Source organism: Geosmithia morbida (assembly GCF_012550715.1).
Source record: "Geosmithia morbida isolate 1262 chromosome Unknown scaffold_13, whole genome shotgun sequence".
NCBI classification, from domain to species: domain Eukaryota; kingdom Fungi; phylum Ascomycota; class Sordariomycetes; order Hypocreales; family Bionectriaceae; genus Geosmithia; species Geosmithia morbida.
Genome location: NW_023336200.1, coordinates 738,909 through 759,895, shown reverse-complemented (window position 1 = coordinate 759,895; position 20,987 = coordinate 738,909). Strand labels below are relative to the sequence as shown.

The 20,987-nt window shown below is 56.2% G+C and overlaps 8 protein-coding genes across 8 annotated transcripts; 5 read left to right on the top strand and 3 right to left on the bottom strand.

Annotated features, from left to right (window-relative positions):
• Positions 1–2,415: 2,415 nt before the first annotated feature.
• GMORB2_2582 (uncharacterized protein) lies at positions 2,416–3,132 on the top strand (the record flags this gene model as incomplete). Its single annotated transcript, XM_035464561.1, has 2 exons — positions 2,416–2,583; positions 3,025–3,132. The coding sequence occupies 2 exons, from the start codon at positions 2,416–2,418 to the stop codon at positions 3,130–3,132; spliced, it is 276 nt and encodes a 91-aa protein (XP_035319747.1).
• Positions 3,133–3,481: 349 nt separating this feature from the next.
• Positions 3,482–6,972, top strand: GMORB2_2581 (uncharacterized protein; the record flags this gene model as incomplete). The annotated part of the gene is made up of 2 exons (XM_035464560.1): positions 3,482–6,770; positions 6,965–6,972. 2 exons carry the CDS (start codon positions 3,482–3,484, stop codon positions 6,970–6,972), a joined length of 3,297 nt encoding a protein of 1,098 aa, XP_035319746.1.
• A 961-nt stretch (positions 6,973–7,933) lies between these two features.
• On the bottom strand, positions 7,934–9,013 carry GMORB2_2580 (U1 small nuclear ribonucleoprotein C; the record flags this gene model as incomplete). Its single annotated transcript, XM_035464559.1, has 5 exons — positions 7,934–8,208; positions 8,336–8,392; positions 8,487–8,627; positions 8,704–8,805; positions 9,004–9,013. 5 exons carry the CDS (start codon positions 9,011–9,013, stop codon positions 7,934–7,936), a joined length of 585 nt encoding a protein of 194 aa, XP_035319745.1.
• A 775-nt stretch (positions 9,014–9,788) lies between these two features.
• Positions 9,789–10,945, top strand: GMORB2_2579 (exodeoxyribonuclease V alpha subunit; the record flags this gene model as incomplete). The annotated part of the gene is made up of 2 exons (XM_035464558.1): positions 9,789–10,193; positions 10,562–10,945. The coding sequence occupies 2 exons, from the start codon at positions 9,789–9,791 to the stop codon at positions 10,943–10,945; spliced, it is 789 nt and encodes a 262-aa protein (XP_035319744.1).
• Positions 10,946–11,438: 493 nt separating this feature from the next.
• GMORB2_2578 (p24 family protein delta-1) lies at positions 11,439–12,325 on the top strand (the record flags this gene model as incomplete). Its single annotated transcript, XM_035464557.1, has 3 exons — positions 11,439–11,654; positions 11,737–11,860; positions 12,003–12,325. The coding sequence occupies 3 exons, from the start codon at positions 11,439–11,441 to the stop codon at positions 12,323–12,325; spliced, it is 663 nt and encodes a 220-aa protein (XP_035319743.1).
• A 796-nt stretch (positions 12,326–13,121) lies between these two features.
• Positions 13,122–13,905, top strand: GMORB2_2577 (succinate dehydrogenase assembly factor 2; the record flags this gene model as incomplete). The annotated part of the gene is made up of 2 exons (XM_035464556.1): positions 13,122–13,359; positions 13,448–13,905. The coding sequence occupies 2 exons, from the start codon at positions 13,122–13,124 to the stop codon at positions 13,903–13,905; spliced, it is 696 nt and encodes a 231-aa protein (XP_035319742.1).
• A 299-nt stretch (positions 13,906–14,204) lies between these two features.
• On the bottom strand, positions 14,205–16,037 carry GMORB2_2576 (kinetochore protein Mis13/DSN1; the record flags this gene model as incomplete). Its single annotated transcript, XM_035464555.1, has 3 exons — positions 14,205–14,652; positions 14,721–14,895; positions 15,035–16,037. The coding sequence occupies 3 exons, from the start codon at positions 16,035–16,037 to the stop codon at positions 14,205–14,207; spliced, it is 1,626 nt and encodes a 541-aa protein (XP_035319741.1).
• A 2,043-nt stretch (positions 16,038–18,080) lies between these two features.
• On the bottom strand, positions 18,081–20,181 carry GMORB2_2575 (uncharacterized protein; the record flags this gene model as incomplete). Its single annotated transcript, XM_035464554.1, has 3 exons — positions 18,081–18,405; positions 18,515–19,877; positions 20,100–20,181. 3 exons carry the CDS (start codon positions 20,179–20,181, stop codon positions 18,081–18,083), a joined length of 1,770 nt encoding a protein of 589 aa, XP_035319740.1.
• Positions 20,182–20,987: the final 806 nt, after the last annotated feature.

The window sequence follows — 20,987 nt, the reverse complement described above, 5'->3', positions numbered from 1 at the left end:
TATGTAATAAGTGGCAACTGCATGTCGGAATGAGCAGTGATCCCACACTTTGTATCACGATCCGATACCTTTTTTTTTTTTTTTTTTTTTTAATTCTCCAAATCATCACGTGATAATCTACCGACAATAACAACAACAACAACAACAACAACCATGACACGCCATTTTTCCAATCCTCGTCTTCACCGTTGATACGAGGGTAATACAAGCACCGTCATTCTTGACGCATCTGACTCGAAGAGAGAGAGAGAGAGAGAGAGAGAGAGAGAGAACAATGGTTTTTGCCACATGACTTGGCGTACTACGAGGCCTCGAATCACGACCAGAGAAGATGTGCTCGTTCCGTAACTATATTTAGACGTGCGTGCGGCGGAGGTGTGACCCGGTATCACTTGTAGCCATCCGAGGCCAGTGGTGAACTGTGGCTTGGCCGGCCCTCCGTGTGGACGTGGCTGAATCGATAATCCGAGTCGCCACACACCTCGACTACGAGTACGAGGCTCACCCGCCGAGCCACAAGGCTGGCTGAGGGGCGGGGCTGCCGAAGACGAAGGTCCCCCCTACAGGTGCATGTATGTAATGCGCGTATCCTCCTACGCTGTAATGGTCATACTACCAGTAGGCAGTATCACTACGAGTGGTGAATGTACACAGGCCAAGGTGCCAACGAGAAGGTCCCCTGTACGGGTGCAGAATCGAAGAAGGGATCTGTCGGTACCTGAGTGGTGGGCAAAGAATGATTTGTCCTTGCGTGTGAGCTGTACGGGATGCGTGGCTTTGCTCGTGCAGCTGTGGGTAGGTAAGTAGGTCATATCAGTACCTATACACACATACACACATACACACACACACATGCACACACACACACATATATATATGTATATATATCAGTACTGGCACTGCTGGTAATATCATAACCACAAGTGGCAAGGGCAGCTGTGATAACCTCACCCACCCCAACTCCAACACCCCCCCTTCTGACCAGCCGTCGTTCGTTTGGTAATACTCATCTGAAGCCGAGAGTACGGGAGAAAAGAGAGTACTGTCGATTTATGCGAGGTGGGGTTAGAAGTGGTCAAGACCAAGGACTGCTACGAGTGATGATGCGCTACGGCGGAATACAAGTACAGCCGTGCAAGTATCACGACTCCGCGAGTACATGCATGTAGCTTGCTCGTATCACGCAGATTGGCAGAGAAATCGTCCAGCCAAGCCAATCGGTCAGCCGGTTGGGTCCTCGTACTCTGCCCGTAGTCCCACATAAACCAGCCACCTAGATTTCACACGCACCCATTCATCATCCCATATCATCCCTCCCTCTTGACAGCAACCACTCCCCTCCGTACCCTGTAGGAATGCTCTACACGTCGTGCCAGACCAATCGAGCGGGGCCCACTTGGGACTCGATCCATCACTCGGCATGCTCCCCGTTTCCATGCATGTGTGGGTGGCCCGCCGCCACTCACGTGTTTGTTCCATCCTCCCTTCCTCCCCCCCCTTCCATCTGTACTCGGGTGATCTATCCTGGGCAGAGCATCGTCACCTGCTACGAGTATGCTCTCTCCATACCAGTATCGGCAGGTGAGCGTGGTAATCGTAGGTGGGTTGCAGGTCGGGGTTGGTAGAAATCGTGTCGTCGTCCAAGTCTCTACCCATCCTCCTCCCGATAAGAAATGGCTAGAACAGAAAGGGAAGGGCAGTAAGCGGAGGAGCAGAAGAATGAGTGGATGGGAGGATGAAAGAAAGAAGAGAAAGAAGAGAGCCACGCGACAAGACCAGAGAGAGACAACAGACACTTTCTGCTACGCCGGCCAACTTTGAAAAGCTAGAGAGGAAGTGAAGAGAGGACGGTTGCGATGCGGGGTCGAGAGGCTGACAAGAAGCTATCAAGCTGGAGGCTGGCACACGTTGTCTAGTGCGGCGGTCCGGACCGGCGCAGACGCTGCTGAAGGAAGGTGTTGCCTCGGACCGGTAGCATGGGAGACGGGGGTTGGGAGAGCGATGTCGTACGAGTGATGACGGTTGCCGGATGCATTCGCGTGTGAGATACAGAGAGTACCAGCACGTCGCACCGTCTCACCGTCATGGCCATCCATCCTTCCGTGCGCTGGACTTGTAGACTGGGCTGGATGGCCGGCCTAGGTACGACTCGTCAAGAACTGTGAGCAATGGGTTGCATGGCGAGAGTATCAAAATACTCCGTCGATACGGACACGCAACTCGCAAATCATGATAAGACGCCAGTGCAGTGACAGCCGTGTACGTCGAGAGCTTGTGCTGCGTCAGCCGGGGAGGATGCGAGACCACCGCCCCCTCCCCCCCGAGCCCCGTCCATCCATTTCTAGGTCGATGCTCCGTACCTACAGTAGGTACTGTAATAACAATCATAATAGATGATGGATAATACTCTGACCCATGTCCGTCTATGTAGCGACCCAAGACTTCCCATTAAGCTCCCACTCGGCACTAACCCTGACGGTCTGGCTCCCTCCGACGTTGGCTCTGACGTCCTCCATACTACCTTGGACAGGCGCACGCTGTACAGGCGCACGCTGCACGCTGTACACTGCACGCTGTAATACCGTATCCATCAGCCCCCGACCTCTCCTCTTTCACGCTGGACATTGTCACTCTCTCTCTCTCCACTCTCATCCCGCTTGTTCCCCCCCCCCCCCCCCCCCCCCCCCCCCCCCTTTTCCCCCCCCCCCCCCCCCCCCCCCCCCCCCTTTTCCCCCCCCCCCCCCCCCCTCTCTCTCTCTCACTCTCTCACTCTCTCACGCACGCACACCCGAGCACACCCAACCACACACACTCGTGTCGACGACCTTTTTTTCATCCTCCTTCCTTTCTTCTCTCTCCCTCTCTCTCCCTCTCTCTCCCTCTCTCCCCCTCTCTCTCCGGCTTTCACCCTTTCCCAGCCTTCCCTCGAGACAATGAGCCTCCGCTAGCATGTCTGGTCTGACATCGCTCTTTGTTCCTCTCCTCCCTGTCCTCCTTTGTCGCCCCGACATTTCGTGAGCGAAGCCTGGGCCCTCTCGCGACCGTTGCGCCACAGCCTGGCCCGTTCTACCGGTGGCGCATCTCCGCTGTCTCCTCCCCTCGCATATCGACACAGCTGGCCTCTCTTGTTGAATCCCTTCTTCTTGCATCCAGACCGTTTTCCCTTGGCTGGCCAGTATATTCTGCCATTTTGCTTTCTTGTCTCTGTGCTCTCTGTTACTTTATTTCATTTCACCTTATTTTTGGCCCTCATCTCCCGGGTATATACGAGTATACACGTCCGCGACGCACGAGATACTACACTTCCCTGAGACATTGCGGCCGTTTCCTTCCCGCTACGCCCTCCAGCTCAGCATGCGACACTCTCTTGGCCGCGCACACGGCAATCGCTCCTAGCCAAAAACGCATCCATAGTCGACCTTTCCCCCTCTGGCTCCGGCCCTTGGGAATGTTGCTCACATCCGGCGACGCTGTCACCACCATGGCCGCCGGCGGCCCGCACCAGATCGCCGCATACTCGTACTGCAACGGCGTTGCCGGCCAGCGCCAGTTCAAGAAGCACAAGGTCCTGCCCAAACCCCGCCATGATCGTACCGACAGCATATATCCCGTCCATCTGCCGTCTCAGGGGCTGCTGCCCGATCTCACCATCGACACCACCCAGACGTCGACGCCGACCGCCTCCCAGCCTTCCAGTCCGCCGACTCTGAGACATGCCTCTGGGAACTTGATCGGCGGTCGCGGCGGCGGGCCTGAATTACCCCCTACGCCCCCAGCACATCCGCGTACCTCGTCCAGCAGCCACTCCACCCTGCCCTCCTTCCCTACTACGACAGACTCTCGACTCCTCCGTACCCCGAAGCAGTCCGCCCAGGCTCCCACCACGCCTCCGGACCAGCGCAGCCCCCCGACCCCCGATGTCACCCCTCCTCAGCCCGTGACGCGCCCAATGGCCCTGCGCCCGCTCGCCACCGCTGGCGTCGCCGCCACCGACCGCGGTGTGCCCGTGGCGCCGGCGCGCCGTAGTGCCACCGATACCACCGATGCCACCTACCTCACCATAGAGTCTCGCACGGAGTCATTCCGCACCGCCAGGGAGGATCCTCCTTCCTCGCCCGAGGAGAATGTCACGCCGTTGACCGTCCAGTCCCAGCTCAAGCCCCAGCCCGCCGCGGCCTCTGGTCGAACTTCCCGTTCAGCCGTTCCCAAGGTGCCACCGCCAAACGGCCACGGGGACCGCGTCCCCAACCCTCTCGCACTGGGCATGGCCCTCTCGCGCCTTGCCGGACCGGTCGACGAGCATGACGATGCCCACATGCCAAGAAAACGCCATGAGCCGCTTCAGTTCGATGGGGACTGGGGTTCTGTCAGCGGGACGGAACGCCCGTCTGACCGCGCCCAAGTCACCGTTGCCAAGACAAGGCAGCAGCAGCTTGCACCAGATCATCAACATCAATACTACCGCCACCAGAGGAAAATGAGCGGAGACGCTCCTCTTCAGGAGCCTGCCAATCCCGTAGCCGCATCCAGCGCCGTCCGGACCGTTCGTAACGCATCTCTGACCGGAAAGGCTTCGCCGAAGTCGTCCTCGAGGAGTGGTACAGATCGCGCCACCCGCTCTTCATCCGGTCCTACATACTCCGATAGCTCCGTCGCCACCAGCCAGCAGAGGTCGTCAGGACTGTCCTCAATGTCCTTCAGCTCGAAGGTGTCGGCCTTGGTCGATGCTCCATACAGGGAACCACAGAAGCAGAGGACTCTGAGGCACGTACGGAAGCAGGGCTCGCTGCGGGAGCCTATGAACCTATCGATGTCTTCTGCTCGTAGCGCAAAGCAGTCATCCCCTGCCGCCGTCACCGCTCCGGTTGTCGAGCGAGGAAGGAAACCATCTCGGCCGCCGATAACGAACCAGCGACCTACCGAACCGGGGAGAAATGGCAGCCACGCCTCCGTCAGCTCCGTGTCTAGCGCCAGGGCAAGACGCGAGGTGTGGAAGAGCGGTGCTATCCCCGTCATTGTCGTGCCTGACCGACTGTCCTCGCGCTCCAAGTCGCGGGAGCCATCGCTCAGGTCCACATCCAGCAGACACTCCAGGAGGACCCAAAGCCTCGGCTCCAACAACCCCCATAAGGATGTACCACCCGTCGCTGAGAGACGACATGCTGCCGATCCCGCGCTTGAGCATCGAGGACGCCTCTCCCGCTCCCACTCCCGCTCATATTCCCTCTCGAGCAGCAGCAGCGACGTTATGACCATGGACTTCCCGCCCGCTATACCTCGCAGGTCCTCGTCTCTCTCGGCACCGACTAGCCGCAACGTCTCGAGAGCCGGATCTATGACGACGGAGAGCCTACGACACCGCGACAACGCCACCCGGCCACTGGCTACGCGTTCACCACCGCGCGAGACCGCCTCTAGGGACTCACCTCGCAGCGATCCTCCTCAGTCACAGCTGTCAGCAAACAAAGCGCCACAGTCGGAAGAGTGGCCGCTTGTTCTGCCATCGCTATCACCGCCACTGTCGCCGCCACCGCCGCTGCACCAGCAGCAGACATCACGGAAGCTTGCCTCGCCGCTGCTCCTGGATCCTATCCGGTTGGTTTCCGACCTGCACCACAGAGTCGACGGCGGCGGCGACTACAACGACGGCCTCAGCTCCCCCAGCAAGATACCCTCGCGCAACACGCCCTTCTCCGTCGCTTCGATGGAGACCAACGGCACGGCGCCCGAGGTGTCCGAGGCTCAGGCCGTTCACATGTACCACCATCAGAACTCGTCTGTGCTGATGGTCGACCACTCGGCACGGCTGTCCGATGTATCCGACAGCCAGCGCCCCGCTGAAGCTGCGATGCCGGCTACTACCGGGGCGGCAGCGGCGCCAAACGACAACTCCGGTCCTCCCTCGACACCCATGAAGGCGCAGTTCTCCCTCGACGACATCGAGTCACCCCTGCGCAACCCCCGCGCCCCGCCCGAACCGCCAACCCAGGTCGCTCCGACGGGGCCCCCCGTCCTAACATTCACCTCTGCAACCCCCTCCGGGACGACGCCGGCCCTTGACAAGGAGATCCAGCGGGGCAACCTCTTGGAGACAATGGCCGAGGATCCAAATCGCAAGCCCTCGCTGGTAGCCAGGGCATTTGGTCGCCGCCACCGCAACTCGTTGTCGTACCCGCCCAACGCATCTCGACCAGGCGGCAGCTTCCTCTCACGCGCTTTTTCCCTGCCCAGCCGCAACCGCAGCCACAGTCGCAGCCGCAGCCGCAGCCGCAGCCGCAGCCGTTCCCGTCGCAGGCGCGGCAGGAGCTGGAGCGCCAGCGGATATCCCCGTGAAGACGACGTGCCGCCCGAGGAGAACAGGCTACACCCTTTCTGGCGTCCTCAATGGGACCCTGACGACGATGACGACGACGATGACGACGATGACATTGAGTACGAGCGGATCTTTGACGACGACGACGATGATGAAGAGGTTGAAGAAAGCGAGCAGCACCTCCGCTACCCTCCCATCGACAACCGTCCCACGGCTCGGGCGGTGCCCAAGAGGCGCTTCAGCGACAAGATGAAGCGCACCTTCTCCGTACTCCCCAGCCGGGAAGTCGACACCGTCACGATGTTCCACGATGACGACGCCTATGGCACGGAGAAGCGTACCATTCAGCGCACCCCGAGCGGCAACCTACGCGTCATGAGGCGACGAAGCAGCGGCGTCTGTGGCAACGTTAGACCCTCTACCGCCCCGGACGGCGGCGACAGCTCTAACAGGAACAGTATATGGCGTGGCATCAGCTCCGTAGGCCCCGATGGCGTCTCCAGACCACCACTATCGTCGTCATCTGCCGCAGCAGCAGCAGCAGCAGCACAGACTAGGAGTAGCAGCCATCGTCGTCGATTCTCGCTCAGCGATAAAGTCGGAGATATACAGGACATACCCAGGCGGCTCAGCGATAGGAGACGAGAGAAGCGAACTGAGGAGCTGAGGAAGAAGATATCCGGCCCCAAGGAGGTTCATGACGGGGTGGATGAGTTGTTGAGGAGGAGTAGTGTATCTCAGTGGGGGACGTGATGCGAGGTGGGATGAAGCATGAATCAAGATGATATATAAAAGAGGAGGAATGATGAGGCATGCCCAAGGCACAAGGGTATAAAGAGGAGGAATGATGTATGAAAATGAGAGATGGAACGGGCCAAGAAGGACAGGCTTACGACAGAGATGACGCAAATGATTTTGATATGATTTATGGAGGATTGTTTTCTTCTTTCTTCTCTTCTTCTCCCCCTTTCGTCTTCACTTCTTTCAGTTGGACCTTCCTTTGGAGAGATGTCTTTTTTTTTCACATTGGCGTTCTCGTCATCCCTTGACTCGTTACTGGTCTTGATTGGAATTTTTTTTTTGGGGGAGGGGGATTTCAGTTGGCAGCAAAACCACCATGACGCTGGCGTCGAATGGTACCGACTTCAGTCCTTGGTTCGTGTATTTGCATAGATGGTAGTCGGAGATCAGACGCATATTTTTTTTTTCCATTTGCTGGTATTTCCGTGCTCTTTCTTTTTTTAAAAAGAATGAGAGAATGAAAGAAATAAGAAAAGACGGGCGTTTTCAACATACCGTTACAAGACGTAGGCCCATGGGAAGTCCGACATGTTACATCGCGACAGACCAACAGTATATAGAGGCTATTTTTGTATTGATATCGACACACGTCCTGATCCCCATTCGCCTTTACGCCTGAACGATTCCCAAGAGTAGCAATAGCAGTTGCAGTTGTAGCGGCAAGAAGTAAGAAATATAAAAAAACAGGACCAAAAGAAAAATAGAAAAAAAAACCAATCACTATCGTCTTTTCCTCTCTCTCCTCTCTCTCTCCTCTCCCTCTCTCACCAGCCCCTCCCTCAACTCCTTCCGAATCATGCCCCAGACGTCCTCAGTATTCTATCGTCTGTCGAGACCAGGGGCACCAGGGGCACCAGGCATACCGGGAGGGAATCCAGGCGGGGGGGGACCACCGGGGAATCCCTGGGGGCCAGGAGGGGGAGGCATCCCCGGAAAGCCAGGAGGTGGCAGGCCGGCGGCTCCCGGGGGAGGGGGGAAGGGGAGCCCGCCGGGGGGAGGGGGAAACGGTAGACCAGCGGCGCCGGCGCCGGGGGGAGGAATGGGAGGCATGCCATTTGGACCGGGGAAGGGTACGGGCATACCGCGGGGAGCACCTGGTGGGGCTTTTATTTTAATTTCACTGTCAGCTTCTTCTTCTTCTTCTTCTTCTTCTTCTTCTTCTTCTTCTTCTTCTCCTTCCTTTGTTCTCTGTTCTTTGCATCGGGGAGGGACGTGACGTACGAGGTAGACCGTGAGGCATAGGTGCGCCAGGCATGTTCGGGAAGGGAGGCGGTGCGCCTAGAGATGTTAGTCAGGTTGTCGATGACAGACGGGAGGGGAGAAAATAGAGGGAAGAAGAAGAAAGAGAAAGGAAAGAATAGTCGAGACTCACCACCCGGGAAAGGGAATGGAGGAGGGAACCTGTGACCGGGCTGGTTCTGGGGAAGCATTGGGTTGGCGTGGGCCTGACCCTCTGCTGCATAGGAGGACGTGATGGAGTCGATGACAGACTGAGCCTTTTCGTGACCGATTTCTACATTTCTCACATGGCCCTGTCAGACAGATAACACAACGATTGGGGGGGGGGAGAGGGGGATATAAAGGCGTACGTTGGTAGTAGTCGACCACATTGCGCAGATGATTCTTTCCGCTGTTGTGGGCCCTGCGCACGCTCATGGAGTCGTGCGTCAGGTAGACATCGCAGTAGTCGCCTATTTTTTTTGGGGAAAAAAAAGAAATTCCCCAGTCAGTTAGTTTCTGTCGTCGTTCGAGTGTGTGGTCCAGATGAGAGTTTGCGACGCGCGCGGCGCTCGAGATTTTGCTAGCTGGGTAGTCGGCAACTTACAGAAGACTGTTTGGTAATATGTTAGCAGAGAAGAACTTTTGGGTGGGCGAAGAGGAAGGCTTACACTTGGGCATGCTGGGCGACTGATGTGATTGAGATGTTGATGATGGGCAGAAAGTTGCATCTGGGAATAGGCGTTGAATGATTTGGAGATTCGCGATCAATGTGAGGTACCCACTTCGTAGCGAGCGTAGCTGTGATTAGTCATGGTGATGGCTTAGTCAGAAAACATTGTCTCCCCTTGGATTGTGGTGAAGCGACCCCCCCAGGTCACAATTTCCAGGTATCAGATCTACGAGTGTCGAACGACCTCTAGGTACCAGATGGTATGGGTTTACGGGAGGTCGGCAACGTAGTAACGTGTATCTCGTCGCGTGTTCTTCTATTAAACCCAAAGTGAGGGGGGAGAAAGGCCTGGAACAATTCGACATGGCAACGAGCCACATCAAGACCACGGTTGAAGAGATAAATTTTCAGCCAGGAAGGAGGTGGCTGCTCTCCAACTCTGGCTCCCTCCGCCGGACCCGTCGACCAATGTCAACAATGCAAGGGGCTTGCAGCATGGTAATACCGGGGATCGGTTCATCAATAGCGACCCCTCTGTCGAATAGAAACTTGGATCGCGCCGGTACCTGTGGCTCCACGCACTGCCTGGCTTCGAGAAGGCAATGCCGAGCTCTACGATCTTGAGTCATCTCAAGGAGAGTGGCGGTCACGGTGTCTCGATGTATTGCTTCGACAGCGGCGGTAGCAGGAAGTAGGCCGCAGCCGGGATGCTCCGCTCTATCTGTCTCTAGATGTACAAAGTCGGCCTCGACAAGACCGAGAGACTCGACATGTCGTCTCTTCATGTCCCACTCTCAGGGTAACGTGCAGCCGGCAACCGACACCCTGCAGAGAACCCTACTTGTGATGCTTAACTTGGGAGAGGGGAAAGTACATATAGTACTCGACGCCATGGACGAATGCAGCGAAAGGCGCGACTTGATTCGTTTTGTCAAGGACGTGGTCACGGACGATAAGCTCAACACCATCCAGCTAGTCGCTACCGGTCGACCAGAGCAAGATTTCCTAGGTAAATTCCCACGCATAGTCGCCGAAGGGAGCTGCATAGCCCTCGGCATAGCGTCCATAAGCTCCGACATACGATCGTATGGGACAGAAATAGTCGAGAGCGCAGATTTCGAGAGAGGGAGCGAGCAAGAGGATGCGAGGAAGAAGACCTGCCATGGCGTTGAGCAAAGCAAGTGGAATGTAAGTGACCAGACGCACTGACTGCTGATCGAGGCTGCGACGGACAAAAGCCGTGCAGCGTGCTGACGACTTACCTCTACCCGTACAGGTTCAGGCTAGCAGCATGCCAACTGGACAAGTTGGCGGAATGCCTCGACCGAGAAGATCATCTCGTGAAAACCCTGGGCGCGCACTCTGTCCGACATGTACGATCGCGTTCTCGACCTCGTCCTGGAGGGCAACTAGGAGAAGTCACGCCGCCTGCTGCAGTTCCTCATCCATCTCGATGACCTCTGATTCTAGAGGAAGCCGTGGGCCTGATAGCTGTCCGCATCTACGGAGACGGTCGACATTTTGACAGCAGTAACAGAATGCCCGATCCGCATTAGATAACACGACTCTGCCCAAGCCTAGTCTCGATCGTCGACTCTACAGACGGTCAGCTCCAGGATTCCTCCGACACGCTGGTGGCGTATGAACTACATATAGCCCATCCATCCGTCAAGGAGTACATCCTAGGAAAGGAGGGCTTCGGGATTAGGCAGACCAGCGTCCCTATGACGCTGCGTTATCCTACCCACCTTGATATCATGGAAGATGCTGACCTAGCCTCCACGTGTAGATCCCCGTTCGCAACATTGGCGGCCGCCACATGCCCGAGCAACTCCGGATCGTCCGAGCAGCTGAAGGAATCTGCAGCGGAGACCCTCACATTTCTAAGAGAGATGACGACATGCAGGCTTTGGACAGAGGCCAACGGAAGGCTGCGGTGACCCGTCTTTGGTTTGAATGGTGTTGGCGAAGCCAGCATCACATGCAGTGAATGAACGAATACGCCTTGGTTATCAGCCCATCATTGAGCAGAGTCCGTCTTAAGAATAGCAAAAAGTTCCTTTTTTTAAAAAGGAGGGGGAAGAAAGAAGAAATAAAAAGAAAAAATGATAGCAGTAGTAGGAGACGGAGCTGTCCGTTATAATATATTGATAGTAGGCATGTGTAGATGTATATCGTATATCGTTGGCGCGCCTCCTTTTACCAGCAGCATTAACACGTGACCGCCCCGTCACGGTTGGACACCTTGCAACTCAGTGTCTCAAGCCTCCCCCCCCCCCCCCCCCCCCCCCCAAATCAAGGTGCCAGCAGGACAAGCAACTGTCAACGCCGTCAACGCCGGTCCCCTCCTCGTCACGGTTGACGCCCTCTTCCTTTCATCTTCCTTTTTCACTCTGTGTCTTTCTAGCAGCTCCTCGTTTGATTCTGGCGATCATGGCTTTCCCCCGATCGATTCTGAACGTCCTGTGCAGCCTCCTGGTGCTCATCGGTGCCGTTGACGCCCTCAAGCTCGACGTGACGGCTCACACAGGTCGCGAGACGCAGAAGAAGGAGCGCTGCGTGCGAAACTTTGTCGCCAAGGATACTCTCGTCGTCGTCACAGCCATTGTTAGCGGTACCAAGGGTGACGGCATGATGGTCAACATTCACGTATGATTTCTTTCTCGAATCCCTGGAGCTTTTCCAGCGACCATCATTCCCGGGGCTGACGTCGATTGTTTTTTTCCATCAGATTCGCGATGCCGAGGGCAACGAGTACGGTCGTCCGAGGGACGTTATTGGCGAGTCGAGGACCGTCTTCACCTCGCACTCTGATGCTGCCTTTGATGTCTGCTTCGAGAACGTCTCTACTGGACGTATGTCTTTCTTCTTTTTTTTCTGTTTTCCTTCTCAGTTTTGACCTCCCATCCCTTCCTCCTTGTTACAGCAGCAGCAACGAAATGCAAAGACAGAGAAGAAGAAAGACCATGGTGCTGACTTGTAGGGAAACCCAAATAGCCAAGCGTCCCAACCCCTCCACCCGCTCCATCGAACTCGACGTCGACATTGGCGCAGACGCCAAGGACTGGGCCGCCATCCAGGCCACCGAGAAGCTCAAGCCCGTCGAGGCCGACCTCCGCCGCATCGAGGAGCTCACGGGCGAGGTCGTCCGCGAGATGGAGTACCTCCGCAGCCGAGAGCAGAAGCTCCGCGACACGAACGAGAGCACCAACACGCGCGTCAAGTGGTTCGGCATCGGCACCACCTGGCTCCTCGTCGGTCTCTGGGCCTGGCAGATCATGTACCTGCGCGCCTACTTCCGCTCCAAGCATCTGATCTAAGCGATTCTTTATTTCCTGTCATCGATATTTTTTCTCTCTTCACTCTTCTTCTTTGCTCTTGTTATTATCGGCACATGCGCAATCCGCTCTATCCCCCCTCCCCCCGGAACATGCGATACAATGGGTGAAGCTACTCATGTCTTTTCTTCAAAGGAGGAAAAGTGAAAGACGAAGAAAACGCTAACGGGGTATGATGAAAGTGAGGTGCGGTCAAGGGGCAAGAACTTTGTTTTGGACTGGTATGTCATAGTTTCTTTTGGTCTGTGAATTGGTGCATATGCGGGCTCTCTCCGAACCCCATTGTTGCTGCGGCGTTGGTTCTTCATGGTGACAGGTAGATGGGAATGAAAGGTGGAAAGAAAGGAAGGGGGGGAAAAAAGCAAACAAGCATGGTTCTGCTCCGTAGGCTTATGAGAGTGACCAATATCGTATGCTGTTGGATAGAATGATTTTGATGCTCTCAGTCATATATGAATTACTTCATAGCCCGCGGGACTTGCGGGAATGAATGACTCGGCCTCGGCCTCGTCCACAAAGCCCCATAATTTCTTCTTCGTACATCGTCTGCTCGTACGCCGTTACCTGTTACGCCATACGCACAAGACAGCCAACATACAAACTCCCAATCTCCCACCACCACCTCGCATCATCAATCATCAGCAACAGCAGCGGCGAATTAATTTTTTTCATTTTCATTTTTTTTAAAAAAAAGCGAAGAAGACGAAGAAGGAAGAGAGAGAGGAAAGAAAACAGGACAGACGTTTTCCTCTCCTCGCATCGAACCGTCACAGTAGCAATGGCTACCCCATCCATTCTGTGTCGCGCCCTGCGCGCCAACCGCCTTGCCGTCCCGGCGATGAGGCAACCGTGGCGCGCCCTGTCGACGACGACGACGCCCCGTCTCAGCAGCAGCGGCGGCGGCGAGAAGACGCCCGGCGAGATCGGCGTGGGCGAGCTGGAAGGTGCCAAGTTCAAGATTGAACCTCTCCGTCGTGTCGGCGAGGATGACAAGACCAAGCGTGCACGTCTCTTGTGTATGTATTCTTCTCCTTCTCCTCCTTCCTCTCCTTCTCCACTCCTTCACCATGACCCAAGCTGACAACCGGGTGTTGGGATCGGTAGACCAGTCGAGGAAGCGCGGAACCCTAGAGTCTGACCTCCTACTGTCGACATTCGCGTCGACGAACCTGGCCACCATGACGCCCGCCCAGCTGGATCAGTACGACCGGTTCCTCGACGAGAACGACTGGGACATATACTACTGGGCCACGCAGCGGGAGAGCGACTTCTCGACGAACCCATCGACGACCAACGCCGCCGTGGCCGAGAGCGACGCCAGCGCCACGGACCCCTCCGACGCCGACGGCGCAGAGGTCCCGCGCGACCGGCCCGTGGGCGAGTGGGCGCAGACCGTGGGCGCCTTCCGCCCCGCGTACAGGCCCGTACCGCTCAGGTGGAGGGACAGCGAGATCCTCGAGATGATCCGGGCTCACGTGCGCACCAGGAGCGTAGATGGCGAGCAGGGTACCGGTATGGCTTTCATGCCTAGGCTCGAGGAGCAGGAGGGCACGGGAAACTGATGGAGGTGGTGCGAGATTGGATAAAGTATATATATATATATATATATACACAAAAGCTACAAGACCTCTAATACCACTCGATAGGTTATTGTATCATTACTTGAGGAAGAAGGGGGGCAAAGGGTGGGGAAACCGAGCATGTATATATATATATATATATACGTATGTATGTACGTATGTATGTAAACAAGAAAAGAAAAAAAGCAGACGCCTTCGTAATCGTCATGATCCCAGAACATTCAAGAAGCTCCGGTTTTTGTCCCCTTTTTTATTTTCATCTCATCTCTCTTCCCCGTGTCCTAACCCTCCCCGCCATCCGGCAGCATGGCCCCGAGACTACGGAGCACCTCCATGATGGGCATATGCCTGGTCCCTGCCCTCCTCTTCTCCTCGTCGTCCCTGTCCCGCAGCCTCCGCGCGCTCAGGCCGAGCACCTGGTCCGCCTCCTGGCCCGCCACGCGCACCCTCTGCTCCAACCTGTGCACGTTGTCCGCCAGCAGGTCGACCTGCAGCTCCAGCGTCGCGCGGACGTCGCGCAGGCGCTTCTGCGTAGTCGCCCGCACAGACTCGAAGGGCTCCGCTTCCGACGACAGGTACCGGTGTATCCGGCCGTCCTGGTCGTCTAGCAGGTCGAAGTCGGGGAGCTCGATGGTTTCCGGGTGCTCGACCTCGGATTCTGATAGGATAGGCGGTTGGTCTGGCGGTGGTCTTTGCATGGCTAGCCACGCTTGCTTTTCCTCTTGTAACCTGTTTCCGTTAGAAGGGTTTGCGTCTTTTTGTGGGGAAAAGAGGGGTGTGTATATATAAGAACATACCTCTTGATATTCTCCTCCAACTGTACAATCTTCTCGTCCAACTCTTTATTTCTCGGGTTCGGCTGAAGAACGGCAGGTGGTGCGCCTGGAATCGCCTCGTCATCTCTGCTGAACCAGTCGGAGAATTCGGACCGCGCGGCGAAGTCCTTGAGCAATTGATCTTGAATAGCGCGGGCTGTCTCCTCAGTTAGCAAAAAACAAAACAAAAAAAACAAAAAACAAAAAAAACTATACATTCGCGCACGCAGGTGATGTCATGAGAGAGACGAGAAGAAAAAGAGAGAGGGCGGAGAAGACGGAGAGAGAGAACATACCGCCATGGATGACGCCCGCATCCTTACTCCCATGCTTGGGCTTATCCGACAGCGCCCGCTCTCCACACCAGGTGAGCAGCTGCTTCATGCGTCTCGGTTCGGGCAGGCCCTCGGCTTCGATGTGCTTGTAGAACTCTGTCGTCCTGACCTCGCGATGCGGGATGGCCGTCTGCCCGTTGTCGATGAGCGAACTCGCCCTTCGGCCGCGGGAGCCCAGACTGCTCCGGCGGTTGCCGCTGCCGTCGTTGCCGCCCTGTTTGCGCATCTCCTTGTTTCGGTTGATGATTGGCGTGTCGCTCATCGGCAGGGTGATCATCTTCGTTCTGTCTTTCGGTCCTCCTCTTTGTCCTCCCTCCGGTCGCGCGTCCTCTTCTGCCTCCTCTGTTGCCAATCTCCTTGACCCTCCTCTGGATCCTCCCTCCGGCCGCTCTTCTGTTCTCACTCTCCTTGGACCCCCCCCCGATCCTCCATCCTCACGCTCTACCGTTCCCGCCCGTCTCGACCCTCCCCGCCGTCGGCTCTCCTCATCTTCCGCCGCATCTGCACCTGCACCTCTCGACGACGCTCTCTGCGATCTTGGTTGTCGCGGCGGTGAGTCAAACAGCGTAGCATCCGCCCTGACTGTCCTTCCCGTCGCACCATTCCTCTGCTGTGCTGTCGACTTCGGTCTCTCGGCATGTTGCTGCTGTTGTTGTCGTCGTTCGGGCGTGTTTATTCTCGGACTCCTCCTCGTCGCGGCGGAAGCAGCCGTTCGTCTGATTGCGGCTGTGGGCGGAGCTTCTACCGAGGCATCGCGCGCCGTCGTCCTCGACTGCTGCGGCTGCGGCTGAGGCGGCGCCGCTTCCGTCTTGGCCCTCTTCGACTTCCTCACAAACTGGAAGTCGTCGTCGTTCTCCAGGTCCGCCACCGCACCTTTTCCCCGTTTATGTCTTCCTCCTGCATCTTGATTGTTTGTCCCCATGCTAACGAGTTGGAGGGCCCGAGTTTGCACGAGGGTCGTCATGGATGGCTGGAGAGATTCATGGGTGTCTTCTTCTCTGTTTCGTCTTCGACAGGAGGTCTGTCCTCTCGTTCCTTGTAGAAAGGAAATCCGCAGATATCCCGTGCGCTTTTTTTTCTTCTATTTTTATTTTATTTTGAATTTCTTCCCTCCTTCCAAGCCGGAAAACCCTTCTTCCCTGAAGACTGCTTTTTTGCTTTCTTGGAGGCTATCTGGTTGTGATGAAGGATTGGGTTTCGAATCGAGGTCGTCGCGTGGAGGGGCGGAATGCGTACACAGGTCGCGTCACAGATGCGTCTGGGTTCGAATTGCGACGAGGTGCGCGTTGTCACGCGCTGGACGAGAAAGGGACGTGGATGGAAATGAGAGAAGCGGATTAGCTCGTCGGTATGTGGGAGTCGGACTTCGGTGTCGTCGTATCTTTATTTTGTTTTGGTGCGCGCAGAAACGGAAAGGAAAGAAGAGATTGGTGACGGTGCTGCTGGGGGGGAGAGCGGGTATCGCGTCGGTGGTTTGATCTCCTCTTCTCTACTCTTCTCTTGTTTACCTTGGTCGTCGCTGAGGGATTCATAGACGGACCACACTAACTCGCATGGATACGCTAGTCCTTTTATGGTAAAGTACAATCTGCACCGGTACTTCTGCTGCGTCACGTGACCATGATCCCCAGAGTACCTTGTTACGTAGGCATTGAACGAGCGTATAATCTGTACAGCTATCTCTGCACAAACAGACAAGACCAGTTGAGCAACCAGACAAGTGTGCCAAAAATAAAGTCGTCAATTCTTACACAGAAAAAGCAAGCATCACTGCTTTAAATAATCTAGTTTTACCAAGACCAAGATGAAAAAGAAAAATAACGTATCCCACCAGGTACTACTAGCTCAAGGAGACTCGAGACCAAACCCGGCGGTTCTGGGAGGGGGATGAGAAAGAAAGTGAAGAAAAAAAAGTTCCCCCCCCCCTTCCAAAGTAACATCTTGCCAGCAGTGTTTCCTCTCAAGCTTTCCTGTTCTCTTGATCATCTTGTCAGCCTCCCCTTTTTCCAATCCATCCATCATTCCATGTCGCCTCCGCTAATACTTTTTGCCGCCGAATTCTGCCACTCCTGCCGGATATAATTTTTTTCTCCCCGTCCCCTCGGTAATAAAAAGTCGGACATTTCTCATCTCCTAACAATAGAAAAGAGAGAAAGGAAAAGAGAAGCGTTATGCTATGCATCCAGTCATCAACACCGTCCGTGTTTGTGTGCCGAGTGTACATATCCTTGAAAGAAAAAGAGAGTTAAAAAATAAAGAAACCGGATAACACATCAAACACAAACCGTCTCCTTCCGATCCTTGAAACGCCTTGTGAGAAAACAAAAACATTAAACATAGGTCAAGCGCGGGTGGTTCCCGCATGATGAAGCGTCCCATCAACACCTCGTCCGCAGCTCCGGGAAACGGAACTCTGGTCACACGTGATGCACGAGACAGCCCAGGCAACGTGGCAAGTGCTTGCACCGCGTCGTCGTGCTGATCTCTTCAGCCCCGCGCACTCAGGTGGCTGTGCGTTATGCTTTGAGAGGGCTATTGGGATCCGTCCATGCCTGGTGGAGGGGTTTTCTGACGATCCCTCCTGATGTGAGCTCTCCTGGGGGGAAGCCCTCTATGAATTGAAGTATGGGCACATCGGGTGCGTCCTCTTGGAGTCAAGGCCACTTCCCGTGGTGTTTTGAGCGGTGCTTCTATGAGTGCGAGCGCCATGTTGAGAGTTCGAGTCCGGGCCTCCTGGTAGGCTGGTAGGCGACGTCGAGTTTGCATTTGATGCGAGTTCCCCCGCTACGGATTGCAGGTCAGGGTGCATCGGAAACGAAAGCGAAGCCCCCGACGCTAGCGGATCAGCACTGCGCAGGATTGATGGTAGTGGGAGCTGTCCTTGCATTCCTCGTGGAAATGGTACATGTCTCGGCTCTGGAGGTGGTAATCCTCTCCGTCCCTGTGGTGCTGGTACAAGTCGTGCCTCTCGGGTTGGCTGGGACGTTTGTTCTTCCGAGTTTTCCGGCTAGGAGAAACGTCGCTGTACCCCCTGTCCAGCCATGACGGGCTGGTTGGCCATGGGGCCAGGCATCTGGTAAGGGTTCATCTGAGCGTTGAACGGGTCAGGCGGCTGCGCCACCTGGCCCAAATAGGCGCTGTGAATGCCTTGCTGCTGCGTTACAGGACAGTCCTTGTGGGCCAGGAGAAGCGTCTTGAGGTTGACAACTTCCTCTCTCAGCTGCGAGATTTGTGTCGACAAGGCCTCGTTCTCATTAGAAAACATCTCGACCTTGCTCTGGAGGTTGGCCAGCCACTGCTTCTTCCGCTGACGACATTTGAGAGCCGCAACACTGCAGAACACAGGGTCAGTATTCGATGTTCGTCATATGATGCTGAATTTTTTTATGATAAAAAATCACAGGGAAACGAGGGTCGAAGGCCTCCCTCGGGTACACGTACCGGTTGCGCTCCAGAAAGTTCTTGCGCTTCTCTTCGTCGGTCATCTTTGACTTGTTGCCGCTCTCGTCCACCTTCATGTCCTCGTCGTCTGACGGTTCGGCACTCATACTACCGTTGAAGGAGATGTTGCTCACGCTATTGTTGTTGCCCTTGGACTTCTTGCTGGGCGGGACCTTGGAAGGGGCAGGTTCCTCTGCTTTCCTGCGACCGTTGGCGACTGCGTTGGAGATGCTGTTATTGTTATTGTTGTTGTTGTTGTTGTTGTTGTTGTTGTTACTGTTATTGTTGTTGGCGGCGGCGGCGGCGGTCTTCTTGCCGGCTTTGCCACGAGCTGTCTGCTTGAGCTGGTCGCTCGCGTCCGAACCTATGCTATTCTCGCTTACACCACGAGCAACACCGGTGCCGTTTCCTGAGGCGTTTGCGTCGGCCTGGATAACACCTACAGGTTGCTGCTGCTGCTGCTGCTGCTGCTGCTGCTGCTGCTGCTGCTGGGTCGAGGCCTGGGCAGTCGGTGCCGAGGCTGCTACGGCGGTGAACTGGTTGGTGGGTTGAGTACCGTTGCGGCTCTGTGCACCCTGTGCGAGCATGAACAGGCCGTTGGCGGCGTCGTTGTCGTGGGGGTCAAACGTCTTGGGCTCCGACTTGACTTGAGCGGTGCCGTTGGGCATATCCTGAGGCTGGGAAGTCACGCTCTGTTGGGGCGGCGGTGCCTGCTGTGCCTGCTGGGGTGGTTGAGGTTGCTGTTGCTGTTGCTGGCTATCTGAAGCGCCGTTGGTGAGTTCCCTCTTGGCAGCCGCGCTCATGGCCGTACGGTGGAAGTCGATGGTGCTGGGAGTCGCGCCTCCGCTGGCGAGCTGGGAGATGAAAGCCTGAGCGTTGGGGCTGGGGGCGGGAAACATGGAACCACTGCCGCCGGGAGTGAGGCCGGAGCGCAACGAAGACTCGTTGGGCGTGGGGAAGCCGCCACGGAGATGCTGTGTATCGCCAAAGTAGTCGTTGGCAGGGCCGGAGAGCATGGCAGGACTCAGGGGCCCGGTACGTAGGGAACCTCCTCCCCAGTTGAAAGGTGTCGCGTTGCTTCCCGGGAGGAGCGACGAGGGCGAGGTCAAGGTATGGACAGAAGGAAGCTTGGTGCCTCCCGGGGTCTCGGGTTGACCTTCTCCCCCGAAGGACTGCTCGAAGGGATTGGGCTCCAGGCTGAGTGATCCCCCTGCCTGGGAGAAGTAGTCGGGGCTGTTGGATCCGTTTTGTTGTTGCTGCTGCTGACCGGGTCGGGGAGGTGGTGCCAAGGGCTTGGCCGCTTCGGCATTGGACGGGCCGTCGCTCTTGTTGGGATTGGATGTCTTTGCGTCTGAGGTGACGTCTGGCCGGGGCAGGACAATGTCAGTAAGAGGAAGAAGGCCAGAAGAGTGATGACGACAATGGAAGAATTAAAAGAAAGCAGGACCAAGGCACAGGTCCGAGACGGAATGCGCCTCATCTTGGGGAGGGGAGAGAAGAGGGGAGGGGGCAGGAGAATCAAGCGCCGATACACGAACAAGGTTGCATCATGGCGTGTTCAAGATGGGGTAGGAGGCTTGCTTACCTGGTCGTAGAGGAGACTTGTCCGTCTTTGGGGGCGTCTTGGATGGACGATTGCTTGTGCCGGCAACAGTGGCTGCTCCCATGATTGAAGATGATGTAGTGGTATATTATTTATTATAATGGAGAAGGTTTGGGACGGGGGGGGGGGGGGGGGGGGGGGAGGGGGGAGAGGGGGGGGNGTGGGGGGGGGGGGGGGGGGGGGGGGGGTGGGAGAGGGTGGTAGAGTTGGGGAGGGCCAGAGACTAATGAGGTCAGAGGCCGAGATGGGCAAGCACCCAAAGTAGTGGCCCTCGGTATGGAGGGGGGCAAGGAGTAGAGGGAGGAAAACTAATGATATAATACTTTTCCGGGTTGGGAATGCTCGAAGGGGAACCAATGTTTCCTGGTCGTTGTCCTTGTAGGAGAAGTGGGTGGGTCGGATGGGTGGGAAAGTCGATGTTCTTCTTTCTCGACAATGGAAACCCCAAAGTGTTCGTCCTCACTTTCCTCTGTCTCGTACGTTTCCCCCCTGTTTGCCGGTTCTCGTGTGGCCGGGTCGAGGAAAGGCAGGGTATAGTATCGCCCGTACGATGATGATCGGTTTGACTTGTAAGCAAACCCTTCTTGTTGCCGGGCGAAGGCAGTGTGGTGCGTCTGTGAGGCGAAAGGGGAGTTGGAGAAGGGGGAGGGGGGAGAAGAGAGTCGGGGGAAGGCGCTACACAATTCTGCGCGACCGGCCGCAGCAGGGATGGAGAAGAGAAGAGGATGCGTAGCCAGGGCCTTTGGCCTCCTGAATCGAAGAAGGAAAAGAAAAAAGCAGGCTTCGGAGAATCCAAGCAAACAACGATACTGCCTGTCAACGCAGTCTCGTAGTATATTGGACGTGTATGCTTTGCTCGCGTGGGTTGCT